Consider the following 19,905-nt stretch of genomic DNA (forward strand, 5'->3'; position numbering starts at 1 on the left):
GCAAGGATCTGTACACGAATCCTGGAATCTGTCCATGTTCTTCCATGGACTGCGTACTCACCAGGCATGTCACCCGTTGAGCATGTTTTGGGATGCTCTAGATCGACGTGTACGTCAGCGTGTTCCAGTTCCCACCAATATCCAGTTACTTCGCACAGTCATTGAAGAAGAGTGGCACAACATTCCACAGGCCACAATCAACACCCTGATCAACTCTATGCAAAGGAGATGGGTCACACTGCATGAGGCAAATGGTGGTAGAACCAGATATTGACTGGTTTTCTGATCCATACCCCAACTTTTTTTTTAAGGTACTGTATCTGTGACAAACAGATGCATATCTGTATTCCCATAATCCATAGGTTAGGGCCTAATGAATTAATTTCAATTTGACTGGTTTTTTGAACCTTAACTCAGTAAAATCATTGAAGTTGTTGCGTTTATATTTTTGTTCAGTGTAGTTACTGTGTGTGGCTCACAACTAATGTAGACTGGCTCATAGATAAGATATTCAATCATATAAGCATATCTGCATGTTATTAGTATCCCATAGTGTTGCAAAATTCCATGAAACTTATACAGAAATAATTGAAGAACCGGGATCTTTGGTAAACCTGGGAATTTTGAGAAAGCTACCGGAATTTGCTACCCTAGTATGTCATACCGTGTGTGTGTTACGGTGGTGTGGCTGCGGCTGATTTAGTTTTACCTAAAGGGGAAGTGATGTTACACGGTCACCCCTACACTGTCTCACTGATTGTTATTAAAATAACATGAAACAAACCACTATGAAACATTCGAGACCGGTCGAGCTTGTGCAGGGTGGAGTCCACAGTGCCAACTCCTACCTCCCGCTCTATCTTTCCATCACTCACTCTTTCGTTCTCTCCTCTGTCTCCTTTCCTCCTCATCTGTCTCTCTCTTTTCCTCTCTTCCTCTCCTCTAGTTTGCCTCCTGTGCATGTAGAACCAGCCACTTCCATCTCGGCGGCCTTGTGTTACACCAACATTACTATCTGCGCTGCCTCAAATACAAATTGGATGAACAGCCCCTGACACTTTTTCAATATTATTACATTAAACCAAGTGGATTTTGATTGATAACCTAATATTGGGCTAATGCAAAACATAAATCATGGCAAGTATATTAATTATTTAATATTGCAGGCCTAATTCAGAAATCGATGCGGCCGCGTTGAAGGCAGAGGGAGGGACAGAGGGATGGAGGGAGACGGGGATGGATGGATGGAGTGGTGAGGGAAGGAGAAGGAAAAAACCCAGGAGTCCCCACAGACCTGCTGAGAGAGAGAGAGAGAGAATATGATGTTTAGAAAAAGAGATGGAGAGTGTTAAAGGGCCCTGTGTGAGTCCTCCTCTCTCTGTGTACGGCTTGTTCTGTATTCATTTGCCAATAACATGATCCTCCTGTCTTGTGTTTCCCTCTGGCCTAGAGGCCTCTAATGGAATGAGCTGTCCCTTCGGTCCTGGGATGGGGGGGGGGGGGGGGGGGGGGGGGTATTGATGAAGTCATGACAGCACTAGCCATTGAGAGGGAGAGGGAGGAGGGAGAGAAAAACTATGCCTCGAGATACAGTAGGTAGACAGAGAGAGGGACAGATATGGAGGGGGAAAGAGCGAGGAGAGAGTAGAAAGAGAATGAGAGTGTGGGAGCATAATTTACTGCGGCCCCAGCTCTTGCTCCATGTAAAATTGTTTCCCTTTAATTGCGCTTCATTAGGGGATTACAGCACACTGTCACCGTGGTAACAAATGTCTGCCTGTTTCTTTCCTCCCAGGCAGCTCATGTATAATAAATGCGGGCAGTGTGTTACGGCCAATGTAATGTAATAAAAACTAGATGACGATTTTCTTAAGTGTTGACAGGCTCAGCCTGTGACTGATGCAGGAATGAACAACTCGACTGAATTGTCTTTTTGTTGTGGAGGAGATGCGAAATCGCAGATTAGCTTTGTGCCGCTTGGGGGGGTGGTATCGGGGTACCATCGTAACAATTAGGAGAAAGGTGGTTAGGGACATAGGTATGGGGGAGGGGGGGCAACATGGTGGCAGAGAGAGAGGAGAGATTTGATTGAGTTTCCCTGCCAAGGCGGCCAGTGGTAATTTTAGAAATGGTGTAGATTTACACTGTGATGCTACATTAGGAGCTGAAGTCTGTCGATAAGACCCCCCTCCCCTCTCTCTCCTCTCCTCTCCTCTCCTCTCCTCTCCTCTCCTCTCCTCTCCTCTCCTCTCCTCTCCTCTCCTCTCCTCTCCTCTCCTCTCCTCTCCTCTCCTCTCCTCTCCTCTCTCTCTGTCTCTATCTCTCTCACACGTGCACACACTCACATGAGCACGCACGCACACAAACCGAAAGGCCTGCCATGGCCAGCGTATGGGTTGTCAGCAGAGAGGGGGGCAGTGCGGGGGAGGAGAGGGAGGGGGGAACTGTTTGCTTTCTCTTGATCTTTTGATTTCCTCTGCTACAATTTTGAAATGTGCCAAAAATGCATCTATTATTTACTGCCAATTTGCTTTTTTAAATCGACTGTTTTCCCCCCTCCCCCTCTCTCCATTCGGTGGATGCTGCTACACTGATAATAATAATAATGCATACATTTGTATTAATTATTCCTCGGTAATAAGCACACCGTTTCCCCTTCTGTAGTGGTAGGGTTATTAGCATGGCAAAGTTCAGGAAACATCAGGGCAACGCGCGCATACACACACGCACACGCATACACACACGCACACGCATACGCACACGCACACGCATACACACACGCACACGCATACACACACGCACACGCATACACACACACACACACACACACACACACACACACACACACGCGCGCGCATACACACACACACACACACACGCATACACACACGCATATCATCAGCCTGTCTTGTCTGTGGAAGGTTAACAATTAAGCCAATTATTTTTCTGTTTGTATGTTTTTCTTTTGATTAAGCAAAGCCCCTTTTTGATGCAATCAGGACCAATTTTGGTCATGGTTGCATCCCAATGGCACCCTGATCCCTTTATAGTGCGCTACTTTTGACTCTAGTCAAAAGTAGTGCATTTTAAAGGGAGTAGGGTGCCATTTGGGACACTGACTGTAAGACTGATAGAGAACTGGGAGCGTCATAGGGGGAATTTGATCAAAGATTGTCTATTATATTGACAAGATATTTGAGTGACCACACAATAATGGAAATACATGTCCTCATAGATGGAAGGAGGAGGCAAGATCAGGTGGGACTATTCTAGCCAATGAGAGGGCAGATACGAGTGTGAACAACAGGCCATAGAGGTAGATAGAGCACTCATCTTTGTATCTGTGCCATTATAGTGTCCTTGACAGCATGGGCAGTGCGACTGAGGATTTGTCCATTTTAAAGTAGTAAATGTTCTTCTTCATTGGCTGATTGCTCCCATCTCATAGGAATCCCCACCCAGTTGACTACTTTTAAAATGGTGGAAGCCCTGAATTGCAATGTCCATGCTAAACGGGTTATATCCATGATGAGTCCTCTATCTATCTCTGACAACGGGAACAACTCCGATATAAAGTTGTTCTTGGGTATGTTGCCGAAATGCCACTTATATCAGTGCATTCGTAACAACCTAACCATTACGAAACTTTCTATTTGATCAAATAAGCCAGCAGCATACCACCCTGCATACCACTACTGGCTTGCTTCTGAAGCTAAGCAAGGTTGGTCCTGGTCAGGCCCTGGATGGGAGACCAGATGCTGCTGGAAGTGGTGTTGGAGGGCCAGTAGGAGGCACTCTTTCCTCTGGTCTAAAAAATATCCCAATGTCCCAGGGCAGTGATTGGGGACACTGCCCTGTGTAGGGTGCCGTCTTTCGGATGGGACGTTAAACGGGTGTCCTGACTCTCTGAGGTCATTAAAGATCCCATGGCACTTATCGTAAGAGTAGGGGTGTTAACCCCGGTGTCCTGGCTAAATTCCCAATCTGGCCCTCAAACCATCATGGTCACCTAATAATCCCCAGTTTACAATTGGCTCATTCATCCCCCTCCTCTCCCCTGTAACTATTCCCCAGGTCGTTGCTGCAAATGAGAACGTGTTCTCAGTCAACTTACCTGGTAAAATAACGGTAAAATAAAATAAAATAAAAAACGTAGAAAATTAGCGATTACTTTTTCTGATTACCAAATTCGACATTGTCATTGACCTCCATACAAAAATTCCGTGCTTCGTGGACAGATTTTGGGCGGAGTAAAACCTCTCGCTTCGTCTCTTCCTCTCTGACTGGATGTAGGGTGTTTGCCAACTTGTTCTTGCCTTTCTTTTTCACTTGCAGTTGTCTTTTCTTACTAGCACGGATTTTGCTGATAGCCACTTTATAGAGGAAAGTTGACTTGTAATGACTCTGATATGTGGTTGTCTTACATAGCTACCTTAAGTCGAATGCACTGACTGTAAGTCGCTCTGGATAAGAGCGTTTGCTAAATGGCCAGAATGTAGCCTGTAATTGTTCAAACAGATGGGATCAGGGGAAAGGGACAATTTCATGGAAAGTTACCTGTAACCAGCTGAGTATCATGTCTTGTACAGCAATTACTATACCTTCAGATTACATGCGCACACACACAGAGTATTATCTTTATCCTAATGGTATCACATTTTGGTTGCCCAGAGCGATTGTTTGTTCCCTGTGTGTGTGTGTTCCCTCTCTAACACTCTGCATTGAAATGATAGCACAGTCTCTGACAGAGGAAGACAGGCCTCCTTTGAAATGCTTCTCCCTTTAAAACACCAAATGAACAACACCCCTTGATAAACAGCAATTATTAGCGTTACACCGGCGATGGAAAGAGGGGTGGGGGTTAGGAGTGGGGTGTGTGTGTGTGTGTCTCTCGCTCTGTGTGTGTGTGTGTGCATGTGCGTGCGCATGCCTGTTGTAGCGTCTGTGTGATCCCTTTTTATATTTAAAGAGTCGTAGCCCACACTTTATTTAACGAGGAGGAAATGTGTTCTTGTGTTGCAGGGACAGCACCTGCATCAAAGCAGCATTAGAACATCTGGTAAGTTCTAATTCCTGCTCCCTCACTGTCCCCCTCACTGTTCACAGCCATCTTTGATATCTGCATCCCAAATGAGCATACATCGGAATGGGCTTTGAATACCTCGAGCTGACAGAGGGAGGGAGGGAGGGATGTAGTCAGGAAGGAGGGGTGGGGGTCACACCCCCAGGACCTCTGGTTGTCCCCCCCCTTCTCTCTGTTTTTTTTCTGTCTCCCTTGGTCTTTTTGTTATGTTTTAAATTACTCTTTGATGTGGGGATGAAATGTGTGCGGGAGGGGAGAGAGACTGAAATTCTTTCGCCCTCTTGACGTTGGTGATGACTTGATGAGGCACATTTAACTCGGTCTCCCCTGTCATACACACAAGCACACATACGCGTACACACACACACACACACACACACACACACACACACACACACACACACACACACACACACACACACACACACACACACACACACACACACTCCAATGTACCTTTCTACACATTTCATCAGTTATCTCATTGAATGTCTCTGCGTTTTACATATTTTGGCAGTACTTCCTTGGTTCTTCTCTCTTCCCCTCGCTCGCTCGTTTTCTCTACTTTCTCCTTTCTCTCTCTCTCTCTCTCTCTCTCTCTCTCTCTCTCTCTCTCTCTCTGTCATATGAAGTCTATACACGGGGCCGCTCCGGTGCGTCAGTCGGGCCCCCTCGAAAAGACCCCTGGGACGGTTCTGAAAATTTTATGACCAACATCTCTGGGATTCTTCTGTTCGCTCTCTAATACCGGGGTCAGAGTGCCATGCAACAAAGTGAAAAGGTTTTCCTCTCCTCTTTTTTGGGTGGGAACGAACATCAGATTCCAGGTGGCTTTTTCCAGATGATGGTGGGATGAATAATAGAAATAGGTCAAAGGGGGTGATGGCACTCTGGATGTAAAGCCAGTCAGTCAACTCCCTTAGCCTAGAGTAGCCGTGCTCCCTGCATACTAAACCACCAGCCCGCATTTAAGGCACCATCCTACGCAAATTACCCACAATATGAAACGTAAATGTTTTTTTTCTCATCGACCCCCAGCGCCACGAAAGCAGATGACCCCAAAGTTCGATTTTAGGATTTACAGATGATCTAGGGAAGCAAACAAACTTTAGCAGCGTCGCTAATCAAATTCAAGTGCCCCCAAATTCAGCCATGCAAATTGACATATTCCCTAATTCTTTTTGTTTTTACATGTTTGTTTTTCATGGTTTTGTGAGAGTACAGTGAAGAGGAGACAGGTAAGGTATAATAATTAGGAGTCAGAAGGGAAGTGAGTCGGATTCGAACTGGTAGCCTAGGCTGGAGCACCGGGGCAACATCCCTAATTCTGTGGGTTGGTTCATGGTGCATGTCTGGGTGTGTACAGTTTGTGTGTATGGTCTGTGTACTTATTGTGGGGTTGTGTCAGACACTCAGCCCTTACCTCTGTCCTTATGGTGCTCCCAACCAGTTGAGGACACTAGCTCACTTGAGAGAGAACAAAGGAGGGAGAGATACATTGAGAGAGGGAGTGGGATGGAAGGAAAGAGAGGGAGTGTGAGACGGTGAAGGAGGGAGTGTGAGACGGTGAGGGAGGGAGAGAGACGGTGAGGGATGGAGAGAGAGACGGTGAGGGAATGTGAGACGGTGAGGGTGAGAGAGAGAGAGACATTGAACGACGGTGATGGAGAAAGATAACAGTTGGCAACACCATGATACCACGTAACAGAGTGTAGACTGGAGAGGATGGACTAAAAACTCCAAGAAGATTTTATTGACTTCATCGGTAATGCCCTCTGTTTTCCTTCACCTGCCTCTACCCCCTACCTTCTGCAGTGAGACGTTATGAGTCCCGCTCCTCTGACTGAACGGGAATAGCAGCAGAGAGGAGGACGAGCAGGTGGGTGGGTGGGGGAAGGGGGGGGGGGGGGGCAGGCAGGGAGGAGGTCATTGATTTACTACTCTATAAAAGGACTGTGTGAATTATTCAAAAGAAGATTACATGCATAAACAGCAGGAATCAATATGGCCGTGCCCCAAATGGCACCCTGTTCACTTTATAGTGCACTGCTTTTGACCAGGGATTCCCTATGAGCCCTAGTGTTAAGCAGGGCACTATAAAGGGAATAGGGTCAATTGGGGATGCAGCCTCTGTGTAGGCACTTTTGCAGGTAGGTAAACAGGAGGTAGCTAGCTATATATTCCTAATGTAAAGACCAGGCTGTCTCTGGTTGGCTTAGCTGGACACAACTCCGCTATATGGCTGATGGTTTGGGCTGCATAGACTTCACAGTTTACTCTGTTTTCAAGAGGCAACGCTATCGCACGCACGCACGCACACATATGATTGACACCAACTGTATCTTATCTTTTTTTCTAGACCACCAGAGTGGTTGCCCATATGACGGCATTACTTTGAAGAGCTCTAACGGCTTATTGACCACAGTAGGATCACAATAGGAGCACAGTGGGACGTCAGGCCTCTGGTAATCAGACCTGTAGAGTCCAGCCCTAGATGCTGGAGGATAATCTGTCTCTAGAGGTGGGGGAGGGGGGGGGGGGGGGGGGTCTCAGCAGTCGGTCAGTCAGACTCCCTCTTGACCCTGACCCAGAGGTCAGAGGCCATGGAGCGCTGGACCTAACTCCCAAAAGGGCAGGGATGGAGACAGCCACAGCCTGGCTGTGTGTGTTTGGGTGTCTGTGCGTGTGTGCGCACAGCCGCACACACGTGTTTTTGGAGTTACCCATAAAAAAGGTTTTCGCCACAGTATCGTATGTGGTGTGTGTGTGAACAAATTCCAGCAATGCTACAGTGTTTGTGTTTTAATGCCAGAGCCTGATCTTTAAGGCACTGATCATCACACGCACGTGTGCTCTGCTTGTATGTGCAACTGTATTTCAGTTCCATTTCCTGGTGGATATTTGAAATATGTGTGAATATTGAATGTGTGTGTGGCTTATTTATGGTGGGTGTTTATGCACATGGGTAGATTGCGCTCCAGTCATCAGGAATGCCGGGGTATGTGGAAGTGTCTGATTACGATTCGGGACAGAGGACAGTAAATACAATCCTGTCCCCCTGGTGAGGTGGTGGTGGGTTTGGTGTTATAGCACCCTTTGGCACCCCCCTGTAAATGTACCCCCATAAACAACAATTTATCATCCCCTCAAGATGTATCACTGTTAAGAGAAGAGCAGATGGTCAAGTCCAAAATAATTGGCACCCTCCATAGAGATGACCAAAAAGACTGTATAAAATAAATCACACAAATACTTAGCTATATTGTATGCAACAAAAAAAAATGGTAACATTATATTATTTTATATTAAAACAATTGCTGAGAGAAAGAGATTTTGTTTAACAAGTGATAAAACAAATTCTCTGAAAGATATGGGTCTCTGCAAGCAGAGATAAAAATGCTATCCACGAGTTCATCTGACTCTGGGGAAGTAGATAAAGGGCCTCTTTGCCCTTTAAAACTCTTGTTTCCTCAGCTCTTTGTTGTCTTCTGGGCTCTGTGTGGAGGTTCAACTCTGATCAGGCCCTACGAGAGGCTTTAGATGATGCACCAAGTACACCAAACCAACCACCAGGATCACAGTCTTCTTCCAAACACTGCCAGAATCACATCCAGGTCTAGCTGGGGCAAGAGGACCACTATAGGAAGCCGTATCTTGAATGTGTGTAGTCCTTGTTCCATGTCTTTAGACCCGGGATGGGCAACTCCAGTCCTCTGGGGCCTGGTTTGTGTCACTCTTTTGCCCCAGGCCCAGCTAACACACCTGACTCCAATAATGAACTAATCATGATCTTCAGTTTAGAATGCAATTAGTTTAATCAGCTGTGTTTGCTAGGGATTGGGGAAAAAGTGTGAGACCACTCCGGCCCGAGGACTGGAGTTGCCCATCCCGGCTTTAGAGTGAATCAGAAGAGACTCTCCGTGATGAAAGAAGAGATGAATGTACGTCCGTTTTTCCCTCTGTCAAAATGCATGCATTCACGTTTTCCCTCTGTTATAAGGACTTTTCCCTCTCCAGTCTAAGGACTTTTGTCCTCGTTTACAAGAACTTTCGCCCTCTGGTCTAAGGACTTTTGCCCTCTGGTCTAATGAAATCCCAATGGCCCAGGGCAATGAAGGGGACATATCTTCTGTTATTTTTTGGCCTATAACCCTGATATTGGCCTATAACCCTAACCCTAATATGGCCTAATATTGCATCTATCTAAGTTCAGAATTAAAGCTGCAATATGTAACTTTATGAACGACCCGACCCGATTCACATAGAAATCTGAGTTATAGATCTGTCATTCTCATGGAAAGCAAGTCTAAAAAGCGGTAGATCTGTTCTATGTGCGCTATGTCTATACTTGCTGTTCTTAAGTTTATTTTTGCATATTTTACTTGTGGTTTTGTACACCAGCTTCAAACAGATGAAAATAGAATATTTTTGGTTATTGAAAAGATATTTCACAGCGGTTTAGATAGTATAATGATTCTCTACACGATACTTGCTTGTCTTGTCACATTAAGTAACATTTTGTTTGTCTGTTTCCGTCAAAGTACACACTGTTTTTGTTTATCAATACACACCACTCGGCCCGGATCAGAATTAATTTCCAGTTTTGAATATTATGAAGTTAAGACAAAATATATTTGTTCAAATTACTGTGCGCCTTGATTCCTTTGCGATGAAGCGATGCTCAGTGTTTGACAGAGCCGCGCTTTGTTACGCCACCAGTCGCAGCCGGTGCAATAATTAGGTTCGCAATTAGCACTGTGGTATGGGGTTTGTCTTATTTGTTTGGTTTAGTTTGTGGTGGTGTTATTTTGTCTGAATGAATTTGATCAGTAGGAATGAGGAGAGAAGAGTGCCAATGTTAATTGCTCCCAGTGCTCTGCCTTAGTTTCTGTTTTTACACACGTGGGTGTACCATCCAAACCCCCCCCCCACACACACACACACACACACACACACACACACACACACACACACACACACACACACACACACACACACACACACACACACACACACACACACCCACACAGAGGCTTGAGTCCCAGGTGACAGGCACACACACAGCGTGGCTCTGTGTACTAGTCCTGGGAGAGAGCTGACTGGTGCTAATCAGCCCAGATGCACAGCTGCTTAGAGAGGAGAAGTGGATAAAAGAGTCGGATCAATCGATAGATAAAACATCAGATTCATCAGGATTACTGCCTCAATCAGCACTTAGTTAGCTCAGTTTATTCACAGGCTGGGGAGAGGGTATTAAGGATTTGGGGTAGGTTTGGGTAAATGTTTCTGTATGTGTGTTTATATGTTTGAGTGGGGTGTAGGATCAAATAGTGTACTGTTTTAGGTAGAGTCCATAGTTAGTGTACAGTAGAACTGTGTTGTGCTGGGGACTTGATTCTAGGCTTGAGGAATCCCTCTTCTTGGGAAGTTGTGTCATGGTCCTCTGGAGGTTTTTGTCATCTGATGGCCCCAGCACACTCGCACCCTAGTTTCATTACATATCACCCCTTGTTACTGTTGCCAAGCCCATCAAGGCGCTGATTGGTGAACCACTGATCCATTCACAGCTCTTTGTCTGTTGGCAATGTTAGGGGCACCCACACACAAACAGTGCTTTTAACATAGTGCCTTCGGAAAGTATTCAGACCCCTTGACTTTTTCAACATTTTGTTAGGTTACAGCCTTATTCTAAAATACATTCAATTGTTTGTTTATTCTCATCAATCCATACCAAATGCCATATAATGACAAAGCAAAAACAGGTTTTTAGAAATGTTGAAATATCACATTTACATACGTTTTAATTTTTTTTATTCCACCTTTATTTAACTTCTTATGGCTGGGGGCAGTATTGAGTAGCTTGGATGAATTAGGTGCCCAGAGTAAACTGCCTGCTACTCAGGCCCAGAAGCTAAGATGTGCATATTATTAGTAGATTTGGATAGAAAACACTCTGAAGTTTCTAAAACTGTTTGAATGATGTCTGTACGTATAACAGAACTCATATGGCAGGCAAAAACCTGAGAAAAATCCAACCAGGAATTGGGAAATCTGAGGTTTGTAGGTTTTCACGTCTTTGCCTATCCAATATACAGTGTCTATGGGGTCATATTGCACTTCCTAATGCTTCCACTAGATGTCAACAGTCTTTAGAACCTTGTTTCAGACTTCTACTGTGAAGGATGAGGGAATGAGAGCTGTTTCAACCAGGTGTCTGGCAGAGTGCCATGAGCTCACTCAGGCGCACCTCTGTGAGAGGTAGCTGCGTTCCTTTTAGTTTCTAAAGACAAAGGAATTCTCCGTTTGAAACATTATTGAAGATTTATGTTAAAAACATCCTAAAGATCGATTCTCTACATCGTTTGACATGTTCCTATGAACTGTAATTGAATCTTTTGACTTTTCGTCTGGCCTGCGCGTCATGAATTTGGATTTTTGAACTAAACGCGCAAAAAAAAGGAGGTATTTGGACATAAATTATGGACTTTATCGAACAAAACAAACCTTGTGGAACTGGGATTCCTGCGAGTGCATTCTGATGAAGATCATCAAAGGTAAGTGAATATTTAGGGCAGTCAGGTCTGGAGTGAACCAAGGGCTGTATCTTTTCGTAGTTCTACATTTTTTGAAAGAGGCATGCTTATTTAAGATGGTGAGGAAAGTACTTTTAAAGAACAACCAGGGATGAGGCCAATATCCTTCCAGGATTCCCAGGCGAACCAGGCTATGAGGAGTGGCCAGTCCTCTTCTGGCTGTGCCGGGTGGAGATAATAACAGAACATGGCCAAGATGTTCAAATGTTCACAGATGACCAGCAGGGTCAAATAATAATAACCACAGTGGTTGTCGAGGGTGCAACAGGTCAGCACCTCAGGAGTAAATGTCAGTTGGCTTTTCATAGCCGATCATTCAGAGTATCTCTTCCTCTCCTGCTGTCTCTAGAGAGTTGAAAACAGCAGGTCTGGGACAGGTAGCACGTCCGGTGAACAGGTCAGGGTTCCATAGCCGCAGGCAGAACAGTTGAAACTGGAGCAGCAGCACGGCCAGGTGGACTGGGGACAGCAAGGAGTCATCAGGCCAGGTAGTCCTGAGGCATTGTCCTAGTGCTCAGGTCCTCCGAGAGAGAGAAATAAAGAAAGAGAGAGAATTAGAGAGAGCATACTTAAATTCACACAGGACACCGGAAAAAACTCCAGATGTAACAGACTGACCCTAGCTCCCCGACACATAAACTACTGCAGCATAAATACTGGGGGCTGAGACAGGAGGGGTCGGGAGACACTGTGGCCCCATCTGACGATACCCCCAGACAGGGCCAAACAGGCAGGATATAACCCCACCCACTTTGCCAAAACACAGCCCCCACACCACTAGAGGGATATCTTCAACCACCAACTTACCATTCTGAGACAAGGCTGAGTATAGCCCACAAAGATCTCTGCCACGGCACAACCCAATCTCTGCAGTAGATTGCAACTCCTCCCCCTTTGGCAGTTCTATCTTGATGGAAAATGTTGTAGTTGGGGATGGACATCTCTGAATTATTGGTGACCTTCCTAAGTCAGGATTCAGACACGGCAAGGACATCAGGGTTGGCAGAGTGTACTAAAGCAGTGAGTAAAACAAACTTAGGGAGGAGGCTTCTGATGTTAACTTCTTATGGCTGCAGCCCGACGTCGGTACACTTATGACAACAGCCAGCTCAAGTGGAGGGCGCGAAATTCAATTTTTTTTTGTTGTTGAAATATTTAACTTTCACACATTAACAAGTCCAATACAGCATATGAAAGGTATAATTCTTGTGAATCCATCCAACATGCCCGATTTTTAAAAATGTTTTACAGGGAAGACAAGATATGTAAATCTATTAGCTAACCACGTTAGCAAACCACTTTTCTTACTCCACGATTTTTTTACTGCATCAGTAGCTATCACAAATTCGACCAAATAAAGATATAAATAGCCACTAACCAAGAAACAACTTCATCAGATGACAGTCTGATAACATTTTTATTGTATAGCATATGTTTTGTTATAAAAATGTGCATATTTCAGGTATAAATCATAGTTTACATTGCAGCTACAGTCAGAAATTGCACCGAAAGCAGACAGAAAAATTACAGACACCAACGCCAAATAACTAAATACTCATCATAAAACATTTCTGAAAAATACATAGTGTACAGCAATTGAAAGACAGGCATCTTGTGATTCCAGACAATATTTCCGTTTATCAAGTGTTTTACAGCGAAAACACAATATAGTGTTATAATAGCTTAGCACAATAGCCAGAAACACTTGGGCACCGGCGACTACGACAGATATAGGAAATAACATCATAAATTGGGTCTTACTTTTGCTGATCTTTCATCAGAATGTTGGACAAGGTGTCCTTTGTCCAGAACAGTCGTTGTTTGGATTCAGAACGAACACTTTCCCTCTTGAATTAGCACGCGCGCTAGCTGGGTGGCACGGATCTCTCCATGTCAACAAACGGAAGAGAACGGAACACGGCAAAACTCCCGGAAAAATTTCAATAATCTGATTAAATTATATTGAAAAAACATACTTTACGATGATATGGTTACATGTATCAAATAAAATCAAAGCCGGAGATATTGGTCGTCCATAACGGCAGCTAAACAGAAGGCAATCCCACTGTCCTGCGCGCGCTCCTCAGGGTACCGGAAATGAGGGACACGTCATACAAAGAGCCTGTATTCAACGTCAGGCCAAGATAAACACGAAATTTCTTCTCTCACAGCCTCTTGACACCCAGGTGAAGGTCTATGAAGCGAACGTAGACTCTTACGTTTCATGCCCATGAATGAGGCAGGAAGAAAAGCAGAGCATCGATTTCAGACTTTCCACTTCCGGGTCAGGAAATGTGCTGCAGAATGAGTTCTGTTTCACTCAGAGAAATAATTCAAACGGTTTTAGAAACTAGAGAGTGTTTTTTATCCAATAGTAATAATAATATGCATATTGTACGAGCAAGAATTGAGTACGAGGCCGTTTGAAATGGGCAGATTTTATCTGGCTACTCAATACTGCCCCTTGCAGCCCAAACAGGTTAACATGCATGAAACCAATGCTTTTACGGTTACAGAAGTCAACAAATGAGAGCACCTGGGGGGACACAGGGCCTGGGTTAGCCTCTACATCACCCAAGGAACAGAGGAGGAGTAGGATGAGGGTACGTCTAGTTTGTTGGGGACAGAGAATAAAAGGAGCAGATTTCTGGGCGTGGTAGGATAGATTTAGGGCATAATGTACAGACGGGGATGGTAGGGTGTGGGTACAGTGGAGGTAAACCTAGGCATTGAGTGACGATAAGAGAGGTTGCATCTCTGGACGGACTAGTTATGCTGGGTGAGGTCACCACATGTGTTGGAGATGGGACAAAAGAGGTATCTGAGGCATGGTGAGTGGGACTAGGGGCTCCGCAGTAAAATAAAACAATGATAAGTACCCTAAACAACCGTATACAAGGCATATTGACAGAGAGCGACAAAGCGAGGCATAAAGCAATCACAGGTGTTGATTGGGAGAGCTAACTAAGACAACAACGGGTAAGACAACAACAGCTAATCAGCTAAGACAACAACAACAGGTAAAATGGCGATGAATGGGCAGAGAGGGTCAGTTAACTACACACAGGGCCTGAGTTCGAGGCGGGGGCCGACAGATAAACAAAATGGAGTACCGTGATTAATGAACAGTCCAGCAGGCATCAGCTATGTAGCCAAGTGATCATAGGGTCCAGTGAACAGCAATAGATGAAACAGGGAAGCCGTTAGGTAGTCGTTACTACGCTAGCAAGCGGGAGACACAGCGTTCATAAAGTTAGCAGGGAGGGGGCAGCTAAAGCGTCTTCGCCGACGTCCGGCAAAGGCACATCGGACGGAATTATGTCGACAGACCAGCCGTGATGGATAGGCGGGGCTCCGTGTCGACAAAGGGTCCAGGCCAATTGGCAAAAGAGGTATTGTAGCTGGAATAATTTTGTTTGCTACCCGGGAGATGCGCCTGGCTCGAGGCTAACTGTTGCAAGCTTCGGGACAAGGGTGTTAGCCACTATAGCCACCCGGTAGCAGCTAGCTAGGTGCGATGATCCGATGCAAAGGTCCAGAGCTTACTGCAGGAATCCGGTGGTGTAGTGGCTTCTAGTCGTGTTAGTGAAGAGTCCGGGAGACATCAGCTGTGTTGCCGAGTGATCATAGGGTCCACTGAGCAGGCCGGGAGATGGGCCTGGCTCAAGGCTAGCTTCGGGGCTGGGCCACTCGGTAGCAGCTAGCTAGCTCTGATGATCCGGAGTAATGGTCCAGGGCTTACGGCAGGAATCCGTATTCAGACCCTTTTCTCAGTACAGTGTTGAAGCACCTTTGGCAGCGATTACAGCCTCTCGTCTTCTTTGCATAACGTTGCAAGCTTGGCACACCTGTATTTGTGAAGTTTCTCCCTTTCTTCGCTGCAGATCCTCTCAAGCTCTGTCAGGTTTGACAGGGAGTGTTGCTGCTATTTTGCTTGCTATTTTCGGGTCTCTCCAGAGATGTTCGATCCAGTTCAAGTCAGGGCTCTGGCTGGGCCACTTAAGGACATTGAGACTTGTCCCGAAGCCACTCCTGTCTCAGCTGTGTGCTTCGGGTAGTTGTCCTGTTGGAAGATAGTCTTTGCCCCAGTCTGAGGCCCTGAGCACTCTGGAGCAGGTTTTCATCAAGAATATCTCTGTACTTTTCTCCGTTCATCTTTACCTCGATCCTGACTAGTCTCCAAGTCCCTGCCGCTGAAAAACATCCCCACAGCATGATGCTGCCACCACCGTGCTTCACTGTTGGGATGGTGGCAGGTTTCCTCCAGACGTGACGCTTGGTGTTCAGGCCAAAGAGTTTAATCCTGGTTTCATCAGACCAGAAAATCTTGTTTCTCATAGGTCTGAGAGTCTTTAGGTGCCTTTTGTCAAACTCCAAGCCGGCTGTCATGTGCCTTTTATTGAGGAGTGACTTCTATCTGACCACTCTACCATAAAGTCCTGATTGGTGGAGTGCTGTAGAGATGGTTGTCCTTCTGGAAGGTTTTCCCATCTCCTCAGAGGAACTCTATAGCTCTGTCAGATTGACCATAGGGTTCTTGGTCACCTCCCTGACCAAGGCCCTTCACCCCCGATTACTCAGTTTGGCCGGGCGGCCAGCTCTAAGAAGAATCGTGCTGGTTCCAAACTAATTTCATTTAAGAATGATGAAGGCCACTGTGTTCTTGGGGATCTTCAATGCTGCAGCCATTTTTTGGAACCCTTCCCCAGATCTATGCCTCAACACAATCCTGTCTCAGCACTCTACAGACAATTCCTTCAACCTCATGGCTTGGTTTTTGCTCTGACATGCACTGTCAACAGGTGGGACCTTATATAGACAGGTGTGTGCCTTTCCAAATCATGTCCAATCAATTGAATATACCACAGGTGGACTCTAATCAAGTTGTAGAAACAGCTCAAGGATGATCAATGGAAACAGGATGCACCTGAGCTCAATTTCGAGTCTCATAGCAAAGGGTCTAAATACTTACGTAAATAAGTTATTTCAGTTTTTTTCTTTTTAATACATTTGCAAAAATGTCTAAACCTGTTTTCGCTTGGTCATTATAGTGTTGTTTGTAGATTGCTAAGGATAATAATTATTTATTTATTTTCATCCATTTTAGATTAAGGCTGTAACGTACAGTCACAAAAAAATGGGGGAAAAGTCAAGGGGTCTGAATACTTTCCAAAGGCACTGTACATATTTGACACTTTGATGTATAGGATTACATTGAGTATGTTTATTTATACAGTCATTATTATTCAACATGTCCTCACCTAGGATTTATGCTCACATCTCTTGCTTCACGGCATTCCAATCTTCCTGCTTCGCCTCCATGTCTGTGTCAATGACTGATTTCACCTGTATTCCTACACTTTGTACTTCAAAGTAAATCTCAGTTCTGTTGAAAATACACTCAAGAAAAACGATTATATTTATCATAGTGATTAAGGAGTAACATTAAAACTAAATAATATGCCCGCTAACATTGAACAACTATGAAAAAAATCCACTCAAATTGCTGAAATTAGTAAATGAAGTCAATGATGAGAGAATAGTCAGATTGACTGATAACTAAAATAGCAGTGCAGATGGCAGTCTTTTGCTGAATGCAGCAATCTATTATAGGTGAAGAATGTGTAGGGAACTTCTGAAAATATGATAGACTTTGTGGCGCAGCAGAAAAAAAATCAATGTACCCAAAATCCAGAGGTTGCGAGTTCAAATTTGACAAGTCAGTACTAAGTGATCATGTCAAATGTAATCACATTGTCATTGATTTAAATATTTTTACACTATTTTAGCTGAACAGCGTATTGTATCACTTACCTTAAATCCTCAATACCATTTCATTACTTCACTTAAAATGGTTTGGCACACCTGGGACCAACGCACGGCGTCCATGTGACTGGTAAAATGAATGTCCAGAGAACGTGTTAAAAACGTCCTTGACATGGTCCCCATTGACGTCCTGGTAACTTACAGGGAGCTAGACAAAGGTCCCCCAGAGAATGTTCCCTTGGAACCATCACGCACATTCCTAAGGACTGGTAAGTCCTTAGAACATTCTAGAAAGGGCATGACATGTCCTGGGAACTTACAGGGAACTACAAAAAAACAAACATGTTTTAATGTTCCTTGCACGTTCTCAGAACGTCAGTGGGATAACATCTCGCCGAAACCCATAATGGAACTTAATGGGAATGTTTCCTAATGTCCTTAGGATGTCCGGGTAGCAGGTAGCGATCTTTTGTTTTTGCTTTGTAACACATTTTTGTTACGTTGCGAAATTACTTGAGTAACAAAATTGTTTTACAGTTTCTTAGTCCACTTTCCTATGTAATTTCTAGAGTAATTACAGTGTTGCGACACAGGTGTTAGAGCAACTTAATGTCAAGTGTTACTGAGTATTTCATGATACTTATATCTCCCTGTTGGGTTAAAAAATAATAGCATGTAACTGGTGAGTAAGAAAAGCAAGGGATGACGGGAGAGGAGGAGGATGAAGAATAGAGGAGTAGGGAATGGGATAGTGGCCTGACAGACCCAGGCCTTTTATCAATTCGATTTGCTCACCTCCTGCATACTCTCTCGCCTTTTGAAAAAGGTCAAAGTTAATCGACGAGAGTTGGCACGGAGAGTGAATATGGATGGAAATGCGCTTGCTTGAGTTGAGATGGTCTTTCTCCACTCGCGCATCTTTAGGCAAATTACATTTACAGGGGTGGATCCCAAAATAAATGTGTAAAGTGCTCAAAACAGGAAAAACTGAAATTTTTATGGATTAAACTAACATATTGTTTTTAAACGTGTGCATGGTTTTCTCCTCCGACAATACGACAGCCGATACAGAGGAAGTGTGGCAGATTTCAAAACTCTTCTGCGGTAAGATACACTTTTGCTTCCTCGCCCCCTAACCACACTGTGATATAGCCAATGGGCAGTCTCTCACCCCCCTCTCTCTCCCATTCCCTCTCTTTTGAGAGAGAGAGAGAGACTCGGCAGATAAAAGAGGGGGAGAGAAACGGCGCGATAATCTGCAAACAGATTTCCATGCTTATTACACTAATGATTGCATCATATTTGATGTGGCGGTGGAGGAGGAGGTCCTCTCATCACTACCGTGCCGCTAAATGATGGAGTAATTTGACTGACCCCTGATCGGGGCTTGCCTACACGTAATTGCATGTCATTCTGACAGTGGGGAGATGGCTGCCAGGAAACCAAAGTATTCACCCACCCCACCTCCCTCCCCTCTCCCCCCTTTTCTATTTGTCTGTCATCCTCTCCCTCGCCCTCTCTCTCTTTCTCCACTCGCTCTCTCGCTCCGGCGTGTCGCTAGCTCGAGTAAAACTCAGTGGGGGAAAAAAGCTAACAAAATAAATATTGCATTAATTTCCAAATGATGATATTACATTTAGCGTGGAGGCATCATATATCAAAACGTGAGAACTACTCTCTTACTGTACGAGCTTCATCTTAATGGTATCGGTGGATGTCAAGGGCATGGCGGAAATTAAATCGGAAAGTGCAGATAGACCAAAGAAGATATTATCTCTTGATGATTGCAGTTTTGATAGGTATTCCAGTGAATTTCATTTTCTCTGGATGAGGAGAAGATGAGTTAGCCCTCACATTTGCTCATTTTTCTTGTACATGATTTATGTGAGTTGAGTATAAAACTTTTCCCCACCTCCTTTATCGACGGGGATACACACACACACACACATACACACACACACACACACACACACACACACACACACAGGCGTGCGCGCACACACTCACAAACACACACAGGGTGGTACATTTATGTTGTTGTGTTTTGTCTTGGCCCAAGCTGTGTGTGTGTGTGTGTTTGCCTGTGTGCGCGCCCACAAGATGAGGCCAGCGCGCCAGGCGGGCTGCAGGGGGGCAGGCATCAGTGGGAATGATTTCAGGGAGATGGAGGGTGTCATTACTCAGGCTTGTTTACATTCTAAATACGTAATGAAATCTTGTTCCTAATAATGAAAGGAATAAAAGTTTGGGAAATTGTAAAAGTGGTGAAGTTTGAGAAATGAGCCGGGGTCTGTGAAATAACATTTGGGGGCAGGAAACGACATTATTATGCAGTGCTCATGCCTGCTAGAGACATGAAGATGAACAGCTCCCGGCCCGTAAAATGCTGTTAGCGCCAGCCTGAAGTATGGCACATGGTAAAAGAGACTCGGGTTCCATATTGCGATTATATATAAAAGTATA

The 19,905-nt window shown here is 44.8% G+C and overlaps 1 protein-coding gene across 1 annotated transcript in view; it reads left to right on the forward strand.

The window, feature by feature from the left end:
• The window catches only part of LOC129832500 (serine/Arginine-related protein 53-like), a gene marked incomplete at its 3' end in the record, with an annotated part of 156,829 nt that overhangs the window by 68,556 nt on the left and 68,368 nt on the right, over positions 1–19,905 (forward strand). Inside the window, 1 exon segment of the mRNA XM_055896622.1 lies at positions 5,023–5,059. Within this exon segment, the coding sequence (XP_055752597.1) occupies positions 5,023–5,059 (37 nt within the window).

This window comes from Salvelinus fontinalis, chromosome 33, assembly GCF_029448725.1.
Source record: "Salvelinus fontinalis isolate EN_2023a chromosome 33, ASM2944872v1, whole genome shotgun sequence".
NCBI classification, from domain to species: Eukaryota; Metazoa; Chordata; class Actinopteri; order Salmoniformes; family Salmonidae; genus Salvelinus; species Salvelinus fontinalis.